The sequence below is a fragment of the Drepanopeziza brunnea genome (genome assembly GCF_022702325.1).
Source record: "Drepanopeziza brunnea f. sp. 'multigermtubi' strain 214-2 chromosome Unknown ctg7, whole genome shotgun sequence".
Taxonomy (NCBI): domain Eukaryota; kingdom Fungi; phylum Ascomycota; class Leotiomycetes; order Helotiales; family Drepanopezizaceae; genus Drepanopeziza; species Drepanopeziza brunnea.
In genome coordinates, this window is record NW_027094070.1 from 116,961 (window position 1) to 136,215 (window position 19,255).

Genomic DNA, 19,255 nt, shown 5'->3' on the forward strand with positions numbered 1-19,255 from the left:
CGCTACAAATGCAGGAGAGAAAGAACCAGCGGACAAAACACTACGATAGCCCCAGCCACTTTAGCGCCTTCTTCGTCGGCCTCTTCTCTCCCACCTTTCCCACCTCGGGCACGATCCGCTGATGCGCCCGCCCGAGGGTCATCTTGTCGTACTCATCGTCGTCGCTGTCGTCTTCGGCGATGTAGAAGTCCTCCCACTGCTTCTTGTCCTTCCTCTCCTTCTCGCTCGCCACAATCGCCTCGTACTTGTGATGGTTTGAGGACCGCGCGTTGCTGCTTTCGATAGAGGCCGTGTACGCGCTGTTGTTGGCATGCGCGATGTCTCCTGGGGTGGTGGAGAAGAGGGAGCCTGCGTGCGAGGTCGGTGCATCAGAGCCTGTGGGTCGCGAGAATTCTGAGGGGGAGCCAGCATACGAGGAGGTTGGGTACCCGGAATCGCGGTTGATAGGTTCTAGGGGCGATACGGTCCTCGGTGGTATGGGGTGACGCTCGATGGAGATGGGTTTTAGTTCTGGCTCGGGGGTGTAAAAATCCGAGATATCCATCAGTGATTTCCGAATATTCGATATGAAAGTCGTGATCTCTTGGTCGGTGGCTGTGCTTGGAAGGAGGTAGTTGGCTTTTGCGAAAGATGCGGTTGGGGCCTTCGCTTGGGCCGCCACCGTAGGTGAGTTGACGAAGGTTGAAGTTTGAGAATGGTGTTTGTTGAGCGAATTTGAGGCTTGGTGGCAGAGGGTCTTCATAGAGCTGAGGCGGGTATGCTGTTGTTGGCGGCGAGTGATGCTCTCCGGCGACACGGGGAGAACAGAGGAAACGGGTGATCGAGGACGGGAAGATGATGTTCTGGGCTGAGAGGTGGGTGGGGGGTCCGAGGCGAGACAATCTAGGATGCCGGAGATCTTGAAGATATCGGTGCCGAGGAGTTTGCGGAGGGCGAAGACGATGGGCAGGTCGGCGGCTGTGTAGTGAAGGATCAGAAGCCGAATCGTGGCGTTGTTGGCAAGGTATGCTTCGAGATGAGGGATCAGGAGAGCAGCCAGAAGCTCGGGATCCAAGAGGGGGCTTGCTGATTCGTCTGCTGGTGGGCCATTGATATGCATTTGCATCACTCTGGAAATCAGATATCTGAATAGGTCAGTCGTCACCTCCAGGTCTTGTGAGGTGAAAATACCTGATATCGATCCTCCCACTCAGATTCAAGCCATCTTTTTTCGTGCCGAGCTTCTCGATTCGCCCAGAGATCTGGTAAAAGAAATCCTTCTGTACCCCTTCTTCCCTGCCAAAAGCAAGAATTTGGTCCACGGTCCCTCTCTCATTGCTAATGGTAGAGGTTTCGTCGTTCCCGAACACTGGTTTCCAGAGCCTGTCAGCTTCAGGTGCTGCTGCGTAGTAGTACTGGCTGTAATTTTCCTTGGACGGGAAATAAACATCGAGTAGTTGGCGGAAGGAGTTCTGGACACTGATCGCACTATCAGGGTTTGCAGGGGAGAAATGGACGAACTTCTTCGCAATCTCATTGTCGATCTCTTGCGTTAAGAGAAGAGGGGGCTTTGGCGGCTTAACACTCGAGTCTGTCTCGCTAGTCGAATGTATCCGCAAGTGGCCATTCGACGACCACTGCTGCTTGAACACAGACGGATAGCTCGAATTGATGCTATCGTTCACGGCGAACGGATCATACTCTTGCTGGGATTTCTTGTCACCAATATCGACAGACGTTGATGTCACGTAGGAGCTCGGCCTAATGTCCCGCTCGACGTCCTGTTGCAAACTCGACGTGGACAACGCCTTGACTGATGGTTTGTATTCCTCATCCTCATCCTCGGTAGTCGTTGGAGTGGATGACGATGATTCTGGAATGGTGGTGGTCGAAACGTATGCCGGATAACTGCCTGTCTTATATGATTGCACAACAGACTCAAAAATCTCGTTGGGCGTGTCGTCGACAAAGTGGATGATGATATCTTCAACGAGTTCAAATACGGCCACAAAGGGCACCTCTTCTGACTCAGTGATGGCAACTTCCTCGGCAGCAGCCATTTGTTCCGTCATCTCTATCTCCGAGACGGAAGACTTCGAAGACCGCGGAGACCTCAGCGACGTCGTCCTTGCTGAAGTTGGCGATTTTATAATGATGGTCGTCTTCGAGGCCTTCCTAGAGGTCGCGGTCGGGAGGGATGGGAAGCTTTGCTTTTCTTTCGAGCCCATGTACGAAGCAGTGGAAGATTGAGGCTCATCTCTTAGCTGACATTGCGATCGGGTTTGCTCGAGAGATTGAGACCTGGGCTCACTAGATTCGAACCAAAAAGGGCGAAAGCCGTCCGCCGACTGTGCTTTCCCTGATGTATCGAACTGCGAAGATTTTTGGATATTCACCACGCATGCCTCACCGATCACGGCAGGGGTCATGAGCAATGAAGTCATGGAGTCCGCAGGAGATATTGGACCGTTCGTGGAGTAAGGGCCTTCGTCGGCCTCAGTATCGGTGTCTCCCATCGGCGCATTCAGTTCCTGAGCGATCCAGTCAAGCTTCGCACCTTCTGGTGGAAATCCAAATGGCATCCGTGTTTTTAGATGGCTCAATTCGCGGCGGTTTGGTACGTTCAAAACCGTCCAGACGATTCGAGAATCTTTATCGATGGTGGGGTAGCTTTCAGTCAGCTTAAAGATGATCTGTGTTGGATGTTCTAGTACGAGACTCTGGGGAGGAATCAGGCGCGAGGATTCCCGTTCCCAGCCGGACCTTTCGTATGTCAAGGGTGCCAATCGTGGTTCAGGGCCCTTGATTTCCCACGCCTTTGAGCTGGTCCTTGCGAGTTTTTCCTTCGAGTCGTGAATATTGCCGTCATCTAAATCCCCAGTAGTTTGCACCAGGTCCTCTACAGGCTTCACCTCGCCCTTTTTTACCAAGCCAGCCACGCCACCCCTGACAAGATCATTGAGGATGGCCTCTGCTTGCGCAACATTTCCGTGCGTGACTTTCTGGGAGATCATCGAAATACATGTTGCTCGGGCACTGACACTGCCATGGACCGCTAGGACCAGCCTCGGCTGTGTGGGCGTGGCAGATTGCAGGAATGAGCGTGCAGTCTCCGTGCGCTGTGAAAGGGCCGTCTGGAGAACTTGGACGAAAGTGCGGGCGTTGAACGCGTCATTTTCATCTGTTGGAGATTGTGATTCTAGCAGATTGGGCAATATCAAGATCTTTTGGGAAGGTGGAAGAAGTCTGAGCTGTGTTGATATAATATTGGTGTCACCCTCCAGGACAATAAAGTAGCCGTTCTTCCTCATCTCCATTTGGGGACGGGTAGTGAAGAGGGGAAGAGTCAAAGCAAAGAGGAAGATTTAGAGCAGAGAAGAGAGGTACAAGAGATGAACTTACGAATGCCACTCCGCACGGCAGCTTGTCCGGCTTTTGATCGGCTCACATGTATTATTGAGTCTTCTTTCCAAGGGCTGCCTTCCAGCAGCAAGATTTCTGCTCCGTACACCTCCATCTACACAATCGAAGCAAAGCTAAGCAGCGTCTGGTAGAAAACTGCAGCCGTGGATCTGCTGTGGATCTTGCCAGACGAATACCTACTGGATGAGGGAGTAGGAAACCTGCAGAAGCTAGTGGTGATTCTTAGCGTTTATTGCAAGCGGCAACAGAACCAGGGTCCAGGGACCGGTTCGCTTTCCGGAACCGAATTTATACTCGTGGTCCGGTTGGAGATCCGGGTGTAGATCGTCGGGTGAAGGTGGAAATGAAGGACTGTCAAAACTCCCACGTGAAAGAGGACATGGCAATGATGGCGTGAGGAGAATTGAGCTTCTGGTCTCCCCAGAGATACCTTGGAGATCTTATATGCGGCTGGCCGTACTGTATACCAGCACTGTTCCACGAAGAGGCATGTCGAAAGAAACCCTTTTTTTTTCTTTGTCAAAGTAGGTGGTCCGTCTCCGAGACCCCTTTGGATCAACCCACCTGTCGAGTAGTGAGCCTATGGTGAGATAGCGAGGGTCCTGGTCGAGGTCTCGGAAGGGCAGCACAGCTCACCCCTGGATTGAACGGAAGCGAGCATAGGGGATGCAGATTTGGACCTGTTCATGGGAACCTGCATTAGCATATAAAATTTTTGCGGGCCCCTGAGATATCGAACAGAATTCTCCGAAGCTCGGCATCAACTCCATGCGTTTTCGTAGCTGGAACAAGGAAGGTAAGCCCAGGATCGTCTGCCAATTCTCTCCGGAAAGTTCATCCTTCTACTTACGAGAGCAGTTGGTCAGGCAAGCCCATCTGACAAGTAGATTGTATGAAGATAGCCTTGCTGATACAAAAACGAAGGCTCGTAGACATGGCCGCCGCCGCCATGGGGCAAAAAACACGAGTAGTATCCGGTTAGCGGGTGCCAAACACGGGATACCTCGAGGCAGGTCTGCCCAACAGAATGTCTTCAATTGTCTCCCAGCATTTTTGTGCGACAGGAGCCCGGCAATATTGCGCGATCGTAAACATTCAAACGCCATAGCCAAAATGCACAACCTGGAAATGACTAGGCGAGAGTTATAGACACCAGTTTCACTTGCACACAAAGATCCGAGATCTTCTTTTCTTCGGGTCTTGAGTCCACAAACGACAAAGGATCATTCATCGTGTTGTTACAAGGGCTTGTTTCTCTCGTTCAAGCCTGGTGATTGCGGCTAGCAGAGTCATCCAGGGCCTAAGGCGGGTACCGACTTCTGTAGTCCCGAGATAGGAGTTATGGCCGGAGAAAGCATTCGTGCGCCCTTAAGTATAGCGACTTTGGAGTTTTGAAAGGCTGGACTGGGGACATATGAGACACTGGTGTGGTCCCCTAGATGAAATAAGAGGCGCTGGAGCAGCGATCACAGAAATTTGACCGAACAGCGGAAAGTACGTGGGAGAACCAACCCTTGGGGAGAGAGGAGATGTTACCGAGCCAGACGTTCCTCACTCATCGTCGGAGTCCATGAGCTCGGCTAACTCAGCTTCCTCCTCGGCTGTAAGAAGGCCTTTCTTTGGCTGGGCATTTTCTTCTTCATGCTTCAGGCCCTTCAACTTCTCTGCAGCTTCTTCCCGCGCTTTGTCCAGATCTGCCTTTGCCAAGCCCCAGATGCGGATCGTGCCGTCAATACTGACACTTACCACCTGATTCTCTCCCTTTAGAACGACCAAGCCAGTTACTTCCTGATAGTGGCCATCGTAAGTATGCCATAGCTTTCCTGTTGCGCGATTCCATACTTTGACGTCTTCATCTCGTCCAGTGGTGATAGTCCAGTCCTCCGTTACAGCCACATCCCGCACGTAGTCTCCGTGCTCATATTTTTCTTCTGTAGCCCAGTTCTTTGCCCTGGATAAGCACTTGGCAGAGCCATCCGCGCTAGCTGTCCAGAGATCTGAATATTCCTCTTCCCCAGAGAACAACAACTTATAGACACTGGTTTCATGCTCTAGAATAGTAGTCCTTATGGGTACGATCTGGGCCGTGGTATCTCCAGTGAAATCATTTATCTGTTCCGCTGCTGAGAGACTGATACGCCATCGCCGAATGTGAGGGTCACTACCCGAGGAGACGAGTACGATTTCCGAAGCCGACGAGTCCTCAGGATCGATTGCTAGATCTTGTATGGTCATCATAGTATCCGAATTGTCCCTGAGTGTATGTAAGCGTTCGCCGGTGATCGTATCCCAGACAATGATTTTCTTGTCAGCACCACCAGATATTAGAATCTGGAAAGTGAAAGTCAATAGAGGTTCGGTATGGCTTGAACTGGATACTTGCGTCCTTTCCATCGAGCTTCACGCATAAAACAGCCTTCACAAAGTCGGAGTGTCCTTGATACTTTCTTCCCACGGCACCAGTCTCCCTATCCCAGCTCCATACATCTTTGTCCCAGCATCCAGCGAACACAGTAGAGCCTCCGTGACCACCAATAGCTACTGACGTGACGGGGGCAGTTGGCCCTCTGAACACGGTCTTTTTATCGCGAGTCTGTCTTCTGTAAGCAATGATGAAGATCACAAAAACCTCTTCTCCTACATACTTCGACGTTAATTCTACGCACACAGCCAGCACTTTCAGCTATGTAGATGGAGTTGGAAGAGAATGGGTCGAGGATGCAGCTCAGGATCTTGGACTGGAGGACGATCGGATTTCCATTCTTGTTCTCGGACTTGGCAGATCTTCGAGCACGAGTGGCTTCTGCAGCATCGGTCTGGAAGAAATGGCCTGGGTCTGTTGATCGCGACATAGTTGGTGGTGTATACCTCTGAGGGTGTTATGTAGATAGGATGCGAGATATCTTTAGCCTTGTGTGGGGTATCAAGCCCAGTCGCGCATTCGCCAGGGGTTCGCGTAAATAGAGTAGAAACGCGTCTCCATGTTAAAATCGTTCTTCTCAACCTCCTCATCGCCCTTCAGAACGATCCCACCCTGCGGTTACAAAAAAGCAAGATGGCGACGACGACGACGACTCAAGTCCGTATGCGGGGCAGACCCGCCCACACCAGAGGACCAACGTATCTCTCCTATACTCCCGATGGAACGAAACTCATCACTGTGGGCTCGAACAATACCACGCGTGTATACAAGACGGGCTTTGATGGGGAGCCTACCAATATTGACGACTGTCCTGAGCAGAATACTGGAGTTGCATCTACTGTAAGCAACTCTGTAAGCGGGTGAATATCCCTACTGATCATTATCCCCAGAACGATTTCTTCGTTGTTGGTTCCGAGGATGGGAACATTAGCAGGTTCTCCTTGGAGACCATGTCCTACGAGAAGTACCTGACACGATGCTCTCTCCCGATCCGCGATGTCACCCTTTCGCCTGATGGACAATGGTGTGCCGTTTCTAGTGACGAATTAATTGTCAAGATCATCAAGACAGACGAGACAAGCTCAGTGATGACCTTGAGAGAACAGCCGAAACCCGTTAAACACGTATCCTTCGATCCCACTGGGAAATATATCACACTGTCATGTACTGATGGGATAGTTTACGTCTACTCGATCCAGGACGATACGCCAGAGCTCATACGAAAGGTGGATGGGTTGATCCGGATCGCAGAGACGGAGGACGAGGTATCTACAAAGGTTGTATGGCATCCGGACGGCAGAGCCTTCGCTGCTCCTACAGCAACACGAGATATCCAAGTGATGTCCCGAGGAGACTGGGAGAACCAAAGATCATTCGCGAACGGGCACAATGGGGATATCACTGCATTGGCTTGGTCTCCTAATGGAGCAATGCTGGTATCTGCTGGAAAAGATAGAAAGGTGGTTCTCTGGGCGACCAAGACCCAGAAGGTGATTGCAACTTACGACTACGCCAATGTTATGGACCTGGCCTGGCACCCTACCAAAAACCTGCTCTCTTTCACCAGTACTGAGGGTGAGGTTTACATCTACAACGACTTCGTTCCAGCGGAACATGCAAACTCAATCGGACTACCCCTTCAGCCCTCCCCATTCATCCATGATCCTCTCTCTGAAATGTCAGCGAATGTTCGAAGACCAACGGCCAATGGTCAGAAAGACATCCCGAACCGTGGTCTTCGAAGGGGCACACCGGACAGTCTCGATGATATACTTGGGTCAGACATCATGGGCGATGAGGACGATTTCGTTGTCGATGATGATGGTGCTGGATACGCCTTGCGACTGAATGGAAACGGGAAAAGACCCAGTGGGGAAGCCCACATTTCAGGCCCCATAAGCAAGAGACGCGCTCAAAATTGGGAGCCGCAATACCACGAGTCTTTCCAACCAGGATCAACACCCTGGCGTGGAAATAGGAAATATCTCTGCCTGAACCTCATTGGATTCGTTTGGACAGTTGACCAGGATACTCATCATACTGTGACTGTGGAGTTCTACGACCATGAATATCATCGCGACTTTCATTTCACAGACACGTTCTTGTATGATAAAGCGTGTCTGAATGAAAATGGTGCCCTGTTTTCGTGCCCGGCACATGATGATACACCAGCGACTATATTCTATCGACCACACGAAACATGGACGGCCCGGTCGGATTGGCGAACCCCATTACCGGAGGGTGAGGATGTGACGGCGATCTCGTTGAGCGATTCATTCGTCACAGTCACCACTACCGCCAATTATGTTAGAGTATACACGCTATTTGGTATTCCGTACAGAGTCTATAGACAGAAGAGCAGTCCTGCAGTCACTTGTGCAAGCTGGCGAGATTATGTGCTTACCCTTGGAAATGGGCCAGTCGGTGCCGATGGTAATGCTACGCTACTGTATACTATTCAGAACATCAAGAGAGACGAGATCTGTCAAAGTGAGGATGTGGTAGCTCTTCCAGACGGCGAGACACTAAAGAGTGTGTTCTTCTCTGATAATGGAGTGCGTAGAGAAATTACTCAAAGTCTTGCCGCCTCTTGCTAATTTCATCTAGGACCCTTGTATCTATGATTCGACTGGAACTCTCTTGACCCTTCTTCACTGGCGGGAGCCATCACAAGCCGTCTGGGTTCCTCTCCTAGATACCAAGCTTCTCTCCCGCCTTGCATCAGGTCGGAAGACAGAAACCTACTTCCCCGTCGCCGTCGCCGATAACAAGTTCCACTGCATCATTCTCAAAGGAGGTGATCAATACCCCTATTTTCCGCGTCCATTACTTTCAGAGTTTGAATTTGAGATTCCATTGTCGTCGAATTCGAAACCGGACAGAGGCAATGGGGATATGGAAGTTGAAGAGAACGATGGCGACGAGCTGAAAAAGCTGGAAGGTGCTTATGTGCTCAACAGCCTTCTGACTTCGCAGCAACAAGATTTGGTCAACAACACAAAAGCCACTCACACACAGCGTGCAGCACTTGCGAGAATGGAGCTGGAACTTGACAAGACACTGCTACAGATGATGGCAGTAGAGTGCCGTGAGGGCGAGGAGAGAGGTATGCGAGCCTTGGAAATGGTTACTTTACTCAAGGATAGAACTGGTAGGATGATTGAGGCTGCTGGCAAGGTAGCCTCGAGGTACGAGAGACACGTACTGGGTGAAAAAATCAGGGAAATTGGCGAGGCAAGGCTTTTGGGTGAGACGGAAGAGGAATGATAGAATTTTTTGATGGGTGTGAAGCCGGCGTTGATGTGTTTTGTACAGGATAGACACGACTGGGCTGGGTCATCGCCACGGCCGTCTTCCGCACGTTGAGTTCATGTATTTTTTTACGCCATGTTTGGCAACCGCAGCCACTTCTCGATGCGAGTGCGGATGAACAGACAATGTCTGTAAGCTTGTGTTATGTTCGCCCCGCGATCTTGTTCAGCCCGACCAGACGATAGCCCCTTCAAGCTTCTCAAAAGATATTTATATGCCCTCCAATAAAACTCAGCACTCACGGTCTTCACAATCTCAGCAGCCTCAAGCGATTTTCCCCGCTCTCACTCAATACCGAGCCCCTATTCCACTACATTCTATCCGCACAACAGACGGCATTCTTCCACCGGCTCTTCCAGACACACAATCTTCATCCTCCCACACCACACCCTCTCCGACCAGCACCATCCACTCCTAGCAGCCCATCTCACGTCTACCCAAAGCGCCTCTTAGCTACAAGCGACTCTGCAAGACCTCTACTCTCTCAACACACCTGCAGCATCCATATCCACGCCTTCGTCTCTCATTACCCGGTCGCCTGAAGACCTGCAGCCGGACCAACGCATCACGAAATTCGCTACTGTCTCTGCTCCTCCTCTTTGATACGAGCGGCGGAAACACAGAGCTGGGCTACCTCATCCCGATATCCCATCTCCAGCATGTTGCGCTGATATGAAATCCAAGACCGGTCTCCCAGAGGTCACGGGGCCAGACAGATATATCTGAGACCACATTTGCCCTCTATCCTACATCCTACACCTCGTAAAAGCTCAGCCGAGGACTCGACTTGTGCATGAGAGTTGCCCGAGAGCTGGAGAATACCGAGTCGGGGATGGGAGTGGTGTTGAGGATATGTGTGGATTTGAGTGGGGATGGTTTGATAGATATTGGTTACTTCCTTGGGACTCTGACTGGTGCAGAAGTGAGAGAGGTGTGGATTGATGATGGGGTTATCGCTGCTTACACCCGGCCGGTGAACGTTTCTGTGACGGTGTTTTGTGAGTGGGAACTCGAGTTGGAGGACGCGCAAAGGGTGATTGAGAATAGGGTTAGGAGGGAACGCGACGTAGTGCTGGTGGTGATGGTAATAGTGGTAGCAGTAGTGGAGGTTGGTGCTTGTTATTATCATCACTGTGCTTCTAACAGAAACGCATTAATAATATATTGAATTTTTCAATTGTGCGCGCTGAGACACAATCTGCTTTCTAGAATCTCGAGTAAAGAATCCAAGCGACGTAATCCTAGGTTCTCTGCTTGCTCCATGGAATACTCTTCGTGAATTTTCTCTTTGCGCCTGATCACGAATCAAAGAGATCAAGGTCTTGCAGTCACTTTGTAGAAGGTCACGTCTGGCATTGTTTACTTGGCCCGTTCAAATAAGCGAGAAAATCAGGCCGTCGATGGACCGAGATGGGTCGCAGTAGCGTACAGCGCGCGAAAAGTTTAGAGAGGCTTTGGAGGCTAAGTTATATTCTCCCCTCGGACCTTCCAATCGGCACTTGCACTTGGGATAAGCCAGCGGTGATTTCTACGCTTTCTGACGTCGAGAAACTCTTTTCCATGAGTAGAGCGAAACTAGAGGCTAGCAGCAATGCCAACCCCAGTGGATAGAAACCCTCGCTTTTGTGCGGATTGCTTGCTCTCATTGCACCAGTGAATCGCACTTTGCCGCTATTGCTGTCACGGGTCTTCTTTCTGTCATCCTTTTCTGTTTTAAAATACGCACTTGTGTTACATGACGCTTTTGGCTAAAAGACTGTGGTAACTTTAAGCCTGATTTGAGCTGCATCTGTCACTGCTTAGTCATGCATCCATGGATTCAAACAACACTATACACTTCCAAAATAAGTTCCGCCGGGATCTATATGTGTTTTCGAACTTACCTCATCTGCCCGGAAATCGCTCCATATACGTGAATTGTAATGATGGTGGTGAATAGCGTGGATAAGCGTCTCACTTAACCTCGGGCTCACCAGGGTTTCAGGAGCTTCGGACTTGCATATATGAAAGGGGGTTGGATAGTTCTGCTGTCTGCAACAGCAGGTCTGGGTTTGGAATACAGAACTCTCAATTCGCCCCTCTCCTGTTGAATAAAATCCCTCCTTCTCATCAAGCCTGTAAAATGCCTTCAGATTGAGAGATTGTTTTGAGGAGCAAAAAAAAAAAAAAAAAAAAAAAAAAAAAAAAAAAAAAAAAAAGGAAGGTGATGAGAAAGCGGAACAATGAGGTGAGAGCCGAGGACGTCTATCTCTTTCCAACCTTATGTCTATTTTCCGCTATTCAAGTGTTAGATCCTTGCGCGTTCCTGATATATACAATTCGCTCAAGGGGACCAGTTTCTGTTTTCTCGCTACTGATTCGATATGTGTCACTTCGCTCGTAATATTGCCAAAGACTGTAAATGTTGTCAGGTCAAAAAAAATGCTGCAGGCTGCTGTTCATTTGCCAACCTGTAGTTGCGACTCTAAACGAAAGCATGATACGTAAAATCGAGGGAAACCACCACAGACAAGTCGAGCGTAACCCTCAGCCATTTCCCACACAGGTCTGGAGTGTGACTGGTCATTACACAGTCCGAATGGCATGATGAGGTATTCGAATGCAATAAATATAGTCGCGAATGATGCATTGTCTTCCATTCGTATCCTTCAGCAATCCGAAACAATGTATCTGCTCTACGAAGATCACGTTCAAAGTACTCAAGAGAGCAGTATTAGCATCTCATGAAGACTACGTAGGCCAGCTCTATCCGGTGAACGCGAAAAGTGAATTATCCGAGCTGAGAGAAGTCTTTTGCTGCTGCTGCTGCTGCTGCTGCTGCTTCCCGGTTGTTTATCCTATTACATATATATATATATATATATATATATGTATATACATACGAAAGCTCAGCATTTGGTGGAGTCTCACCAGCTCTCTACAAGACGCCAGCAACATCAACTATGTGGACCAGCAGCTGACAGGAAAGCGCTGTCTTTCCCATAGCCGGAAAAAATGCCGAAGGGTAAGCATCTCGCACCATTTTTCACGGGGTCGCAGCAGACAGCGAGTGGGGCGATTCGCAAAAGCGAGAGGTGCTCTTCGTTTTCAACTTTTAAAAAGCCTGGGGGCTGGGTGCTGAGTATGGATAAAGATGAACTGATCGCGAAATGTAAGATTATTGCATATAATCGAGACAGACTGGTCAAGTATGATAACTACTATCTTTAAGTATCCTGGAAATCTTGACAATGCAACGCATCCTTCGTATCGATGGCAGAAAGCGGCCAGAGAAAAAATTAAGATGTTCCTTGAGATATATATAGCGGTTATCAACTCGATCCAATTTCAACCCCCGCGAAGCAATACTATGGATAGCTAGCTTCAGTATAGTAACTCGTTGGCCGTTATGCTCGGACACATTATCTGTTTTTGATATCGTGTGTGTGTAGAGGCTCGCTGATCATTTCGTGCCCGGCAGGCTGCAGCTAGCTTTTATACCTCCCGTCCTTCTCGCTCAGCCACTCAATGGCCATCCAGAACGACGACTGGGATGGCAGTGGCCGGCCAAAGGCGAGCGCAGAGCCAGATTCACTTCCAGATGTGCAATCTAAATATGGACATGGCCATTTCGAGAATTGACTACGGAGAGCTCCTCTGCTGCTGCGGTGCCAAGAGCAGAATATTCGATAGCAGTATATGGATTGACAAGAGATATATACACGCCAGAAAAATTTCCTTTATGAGCTGTGCTAGTATTCAGACACAGTTGTATGTCCCAGGCAAAGCGGGAAAAGAGAGGATGGTTCGTTGGTAGTACTGATAGATTACTTCGTCTTTCGTCTGCTTCCATTGTTCAATTTCTGACTGGACTAAGATTTCGTCGCTATCGTAAGCAGCTTAGTTTGAATGAATTCTATGAGCTCTTCATGATACGAAAGGAAAATTCTATTTAAAGCTAATAAATAAGTTTGAATTTGAAGTTGTCGATCCTTGACTCGAGGGTTAGTAGAAGTCTTCGTCGCAATCCTCCGCCCAATCAAATCTAGATGTCTATTAGGCTGCCAGTTTGCACTCTAGTCTTCAGAATATTTAAGTGATTGTTTTGATACACAAGGAAAATTCAATTTAAAGCTAATAAATATAAGTTTGAATTTGAAGTTGTCGATCCTTGACTCGAGGGTTGGTGGAAGTCTTCGTCGCAATCCTCCGCCTAATCAAATCTAGATGTTCACTAAGCTGCTAGTTTGCACTCTAGTCTTCAAAATCTTCAAGTGATTGTTCTGGGTTCAAACGTATTTTACGAGCAAGAAAGGTTCTTTGGTCAGCTTTTTGTAAGCGTCGAAAAGCTCCTTGCGTAAGTCACCAGTTAAATATTCTAAGCAAAGCGGGAGAAAACCGGATGATCATTCTTTTAAAGGATACAAAAGGCTATATACTTCTAAGATACGCTAAGGAGTCGTGATGTCATCAATGATGGTCCTTCCTTCCTTGAGCTTTCTAAGGCCTCCTATCAGAGCGGGTGTTGGCAATGGGTGTGAAGTCTCCCCACCGCCGAACCTTCAATATTTCACACAATTCAAACCAGGAACATGGAGCAAGCAGCTGGTCTCTTCAATTATATGCCCGGAAACGTGTCAGGTAGCTATCAATTACTAGATTTGCGCGAAATCAAAGTATTCAATCAGAATATCGCAAAGTATTCGTAATGCGAGGTGAATACCCAGGCAATAGACAAAGCCCAGAAGCGCCGAATGCGAAGGGGGGGATTTCGCAGCGGAGAGGAAGAACCAGCTAGATAAGGAGTAGGAGTTAAAGCGTAGGGATTACATCTTTATCATGAGCGACTTAAAACTTTGGTCGTATCGGATTTGAAGCGCAGGTTGCTTGCAAGCTGTTTTTTTGTCCCGGTCATGTTTCATCTCATCGGATGGTTAGGAGAAACCATTCTGGATGAAAACGTATCAAGGATCTTTTTCTTTTTCTTTATCAAATGACAGTGAGAGTAGAGATGGCAGTATTAATATGAGTGGATAGAATAATAACCGAAGAGAGTATGAGTATGAGCATAAAGAAAGAGGAGGCAAGATAGCGAGAGGGATGGACTTGATATTTGATTGGTTTTGCTGTGCAAAACAGTCGCTGTTATTAGAAGATAGATCTTCTCTGTAGGAGGAATCAGAAGGTGGTTCAGATTGTATTGATTCAGTCATCTAAGAAAGAGGGAATCCCTAGAGAGAGAACTGTGTACAGCCCTCTCTTTATACTAGCTAGCTGTTCCTTCTTTCAACTAGCAGCCACTATCCATCTATCTATTAAGGAGTTGCTTGGCAGCAACAGCACAGACCTCTTAGTGTAAGAATGTCTTACTCTAACAGCTGTGTATTTGTGATAACTACGTTGGCTAGGCTCTCGCATCTCTGGTCTTCCAAAGCGGTATAAAGAGTCCTGCATTCAAATGTATCTGATGTGCCTGATACTGAAAAGGGAAACAACAAACGGGTTTGGCTTAGTGATAAGGCTACGCTGACATTTTTCGGAAGCAAAAGCTAAGGCAGAGGCAAAGGTAAAGGCAAGAAGAGCATTCATCCACGTTGTCAAAGAAGAGCTGCAGTCTGTAGGTATCTATGCTCCGGCATACTCACACGATCAAGAGCTTCGTTGTCATGAACATGAATTAAAATGAAAAGTATATACGTAGCTTACGTACGGCTAGGTAGTGAATGCATATAGGTACCCCCTCAAACATATACAACGAACGATATCAATAAAAATCAAAATCAAACCCACCTTTCTCTCTTCTACCTCCCCCGAAAAGATGCTCCTTTCAAGTTTCAACCGAGCCTTCGCTTAGGCAATACACATGCATGCATGTCTCGGCACAGCGTCATAACCAGACACAACTACCTACTACAATTACTACTGTACTTACCTCCAGTACTACCGAGATAAGATTAGATTAGATTAGACGAACATGCTACAAACATCAAACAAACAAGCGACTGACAGTATCTGAGACCAACGACTTAATACCTCCAGCTGTTACCATTGGCGTCCATCGATGCAGATATAAATATGGCATTCCTCCTTTGTTCTACCCGGATCCCAAATAAACCCTCCCCGGCGCTGCCCCCACGGCCCCCACTACGCCCCCACAGCGGCCCCGGATTCCCTCCCCACCTCTCGGCTCCAGTCGCAGTCCCAGCTCCAACTTCTACCGTAACCTCCTAAGTAACCTCCTAACCTCCTAATCCTCAAAGCCAAAGTCAAAGCCAAAGTCACAGTCAAAGTCAAAGTCCCGGCATTACTACCAGGTACTAGTAAGTATCACGTTTCCTCTCTCTCCGCCCTTTGCGGGATCGCCTGACTGCCTGACTGACTGACTGACTGACTAACTAAGCTGGAGTGAGGTGAGCCGCTTTGTCTCTTGTCCTGTTAGTTATCAGTCGCCTCGCATCCTTTCCTCCATCTCCATCTCTCGCCACATGAGATATATATATATACCTTATATATAAATATATTTACACCTACGAAGTATGTATACCGGTATATATCCCTTAAGCCCAGACATCCTCTCGCCCGAGCGGCTTGGCCGAACCCAATCCCGGGATTCAAGCTTTCGGGTACCGAGCTGCGATAGGTAGCCTTCACATGTGCTGATAGACAGTACGTAGGTAGGAAGCATTCCCTCGGATCCATCTAGATCTCAGCATCCCCCACCGCTCAGATTGGATATCACATTATTACGGACCATCTCGCCCACGACCCAAAAAAATAAAAATAAGAATAAAAAAGGTACGCATATCATTTTGGTGTATACATATATCCATCCCGGGGATAAAATGGCCGATGGGTACCGCTCGGCACAGTGTCGCTCGGCATCTTCCCCTGCTAGTGCATGCCCCGGGTATGGCTCATCCATCTGGCCGGGTCGAGAGTTTGTTTCTGGAAGATGGGAAGTTGAGAACCAGCCAGTGCCCCAGATATAATAACTTTCTTCTTCTCTCGTGGGATGCTAGCCTATCTATTACTTCCAAGACTGTCACTATTTCTATTCCTACCGCACCGCTCTCCGCCGTCTGCATATCACCACCTCCATTTCACCCCTCTACGGATAGACGGAAAACTGACAAGATGCCTACCTCCGCGCCAGCCATCCACACTTTTACCATGCCGAAATCACTAGACGAGACGTTGGCTCAGCCAGGGAGTCCACAGACTTACCCCGACTCGGGCCGTTCCATTGAAGCAGCAAAAAAAGCGGCCGACCAGTACCCCAAAGAGATGAAGACACCCCTGGGGAGTGATCCGCCGAAACAAAAGCCTGGCATCACGTTTGCCGCTCAGGATAAACTTCCCAAGCTCCCAATTCCGGATTTGGAGGGCACCACTGCCAAATACCTGGCTGCTCTGAAGCCGCTCCAGACTTCGCGGGAGCACGCCGAGACTCAGCAGGCCGTGGATGAGTTCTTGAGGGCCGAGGGCCCGGAGCTACAGGAGAGACTGACGAAGTATGCCACTGGCAAGACGAGTTATATTGAGCAGTTCTGTATGTGAGGCTGGATGAGCTATGTCTATAGCGCCAGGCTGACGTGTGAAAGGGTACGACTCCTACCTGAACTTCGACAATCCGGTCGTCCTCAACTTGAACCCTTTTTTTCTTCTCGAGGACGATCCGACGCCTGCGAGGAACAACCAAGTCACTCGTGCCGCCTCGCTGGTGGTGTCTGCCCTGTCATTTGTCCGTGCGGTGAGGAAAGAGGAGCTACCGCCGGATACCTTTAGAGGGCAACCGCTATGCATGTACCAGTACTCGAGGCTGTTCGGGACAGCCCGGGTACCCACCGAGAATGGGTGCCATATCGGACAGGATCCAGATGCCAAGCATATCGTCGTGCTCTGCCATGGCCAGTTCTACTGGTTCGACGTGTTAGACGATAACTCGGACCTGATCATGACCGAGAAGGACGTATCGATCAACCTGCAAACTATCGTCGATGATGCTCAGCAAACGCCTATCCACGAGGCAGCCAAGGGCGCTCTGGGTGTGCTCAGTACCGAGAATAGGAAAGTCTGGTCCGGGCTGAGAGATTTGATGACTCGGGAGGAAGGATCCAACAACGCCGAGTGTCTCGGGATAGTCGACTCGGCCCTCTTTATCCTCTGCTTGGACTACACTGAGCCAGCTTCTGGGGCGGAACTGTGTGGGAATATGCTCTGCGGAACCAGTCAGGTTGAGAAGGGTGTGCAAATCGGCACTTGCACAAATCGGTGGTACGACAAGTTGCAAATCATCGTTTGTAAGAATGGAAGCGCTGGGATCAACTTTGAGCACACTGGCGTTGATGGACATACCGTTCTGCGATTCGCAAGTGACCTGTACACAGATACCATCTTACGATTCGCTCGCACGATCAACGGACAAGCTCCAAGTCTCTGGGCATCGACTAGTCCGGACCCATCCAAGCGAGATCCTGACAGCTTTGGCGACGTCAACACCACACCCCACAAGTTGATGTGGGATATGATTCCTGAGCTCAGCATCGCCTTGCGTTTTGCCGAAACCCGTCTCGCGGATCTGATTCAGCAGAATGAGTTTGCCACGCTCGACTTCGCTGCGTACGGCAAGAACTTCATAACAGGGATGGGATTCTCGCCGGACGCTTTCGTGCAAATGGCCTTCCAGGCGGCATACTACGGCTTGTATGGTCGCGTGGAGTGCACCTATGAGCCAGCCATGACGAAAGTCTACCTCCACGGACGCACCGAAGCCGTCCGCTCCGTGACTCCCGAGTCCGTCGACTTTGTGCAGACATTCTGGGCGGAGAATCCACCCCATCAAAAAGTCGATGCCCTGAAAAAGGCGTGCCAGATGCACACGGCAAATACCAGAGAATGCGCCAAGGCACAAGGCTGCGACAGGCATCTCTACGCCCTGTTTAGCGTCTGGCAGAAAGCCGTGGATGCAGATGGAGCCGAAGCAGCAAGCAGCAATGGGTCCTCATCTCCAGCTGAAGGCTCCTCGGAGCGCGACCCATCCTCCGTCGTCGGCTCTCCTGGCAGGAACCCGGTTCTATCAGCGGATGGCGACGAAGCATCTATCCGATCGAACGGGAATCGAGCCAGAGTCAACTCATCCCCGTCTCGCGGGCAGGCACACAGCATGCCACTCCTCTTCGCCGACAGCGGCTGGGACAAGCTGAACAACACCATCATCTCAACCTCCAATTGCGGGAACCCATCTCTCCGACACTTTGGCTTCGGGCCCACGTCTGGCGATGGATTTGGCATCGGATATATCATTAAGGATGAATGGATCAGCATCTGTGCTAGTAGCAAGCATAGACAGACGAAGCGCTTTGTGGATGCGCTGGAAAGTTATCTGCTGGAGATTAGGAGGGTACTGAGGATGACACAACGCAGGGGGACGAGCCCGAAGGCCTCCAAGGCGCGGGAGGCAAGTGCGAGGCCCAAGGCGGGGAGTCGGTTGAAGTCCAGAGGACGGGTGATTAATAAGGCATTGGAAGGGGCAAAGCCGCGGACGCCGGGGATGATGACCCCGGCGGATGAGAGTGCGGCTGTGAGTGACGACGAGGGATTAGGTGGCTGTAAGTTTCCTCTCTGCTACCACTTTCCGCCGCCCTTGGCAATTTGGATGAAAGGGTCGAGTCGCCATGATGTCTGTTTAAGGTTGAGATGGGTGGTCTTGAGGAGATGAGACGAGCAGATGATATGGCGGGTTTCGAAGAAGGGGGGCTAACATGATATTGCAGATGGCTTCTTCGACGCAGGCATGCTCCTACAGGCGCTCAAGGCGCGAGGGGAAGGACTGGACGACGGAGTGCCGAAGCCGTCGGAGCGAGCAACGGTCAATGCGAGGAGAAGAGAGATTGGAAAGAAACTGCGCCTGAGCGAGTACTGAGGGGAATTTGGGGGAGGGGAACGTGTAGTTGTTGTTGTTGGCCAGGTAGTTGATGGAGATAGCAGGGCTATTGCATTTGCAATATGGGAATAATCAATTACCCGCGTGACCATAATATTGAAGATGGAAGACCGAGGAAGGGGAAAAAGAAAGGAAGGGAGGAATCTGAGAGCTGCTTTGGTAAACACACGACCCGTAGTGTGTTGGTACGGACAGAT

General features: G+C 49.7%; 4 protein-coding genes across 4 annotated transcripts; 2 read left to right on the forward strand and 2 right to left on the reverse strand.

The window, feature by feature from the left end:
- Positions 1-40: 40 nt before the first annotated feature.
- Positions 41-3,296, reverse strand: L3040_004591 (uncharacterized protein; the record flags this gene model as incomplete). The annotated part of the gene is made up of 2 exons (XM_007287912.1): positions 41-1,124; positions 1,171-3,296. The coding sequence occupies 2 exons, from the start codon at positions 3,294-3,296 to the stop codon at positions 41-43; spliced, it is 3,210 nt and encodes a 1,069-aa protein (XP_007287974.1).
- A 1,657-nt stretch (positions 3,297-4,953) lies between these two features.
- Positions 4,954-6,254, reverse strand: L3040_004592 (uncharacterized protein; the record flags this gene model as incomplete). Its single annotated transcript, XM_066156252.1, has 3 exons — positions 4,954-5,733; positions 5,786-5,995; positions 6,048-6,254. The coding sequence occupies 3 exons, from the start codon at positions 6,252-6,254 to the stop codon at positions 4,954-4,956; spliced, it is 1,197 nt and encodes a 398-aa protein (XP_066011677.1).
- A 203-nt stretch (positions 6,255-6,457) lies between these two features.
- On the forward strand, positions 6,458-9,091 carry L3040_004593 (uncharacterized protein; the record flags this gene model as incomplete). The annotated part of the gene is made up of 3 exons (XM_007287914.1): positions 6,458-6,664; positions 6,715-8,379; positions 8,432-9,091. The coding sequence occupies 3 exons, from the start codon at positions 6,458-6,460 to the stop codon at positions 9,089-9,091; spliced, it is 2,532 nt and encodes an 843-aa protein (XP_007287976.1).
- A 7,158-nt stretch (positions 9,092-16,249) lies between these two features.
- On the forward strand, positions 16,250-19,037 carry L3040_004594 (uncharacterized protein; the record flags this gene model as incomplete). The annotated part of the gene is made up of 3 exons (XM_007287915.2): positions 16,250-16,664; positions 16,717-18,723; positions 18,889-19,037. 3 exons carry the CDS (start codon positions 16,250-16,252, stop codon positions 19,035-19,037), a joined length of 2,571 nt encoding a protein of 856 aa, XP_007287977.2.
- Positions 19,038-19,255: the final 218 nt, after the last annotated feature.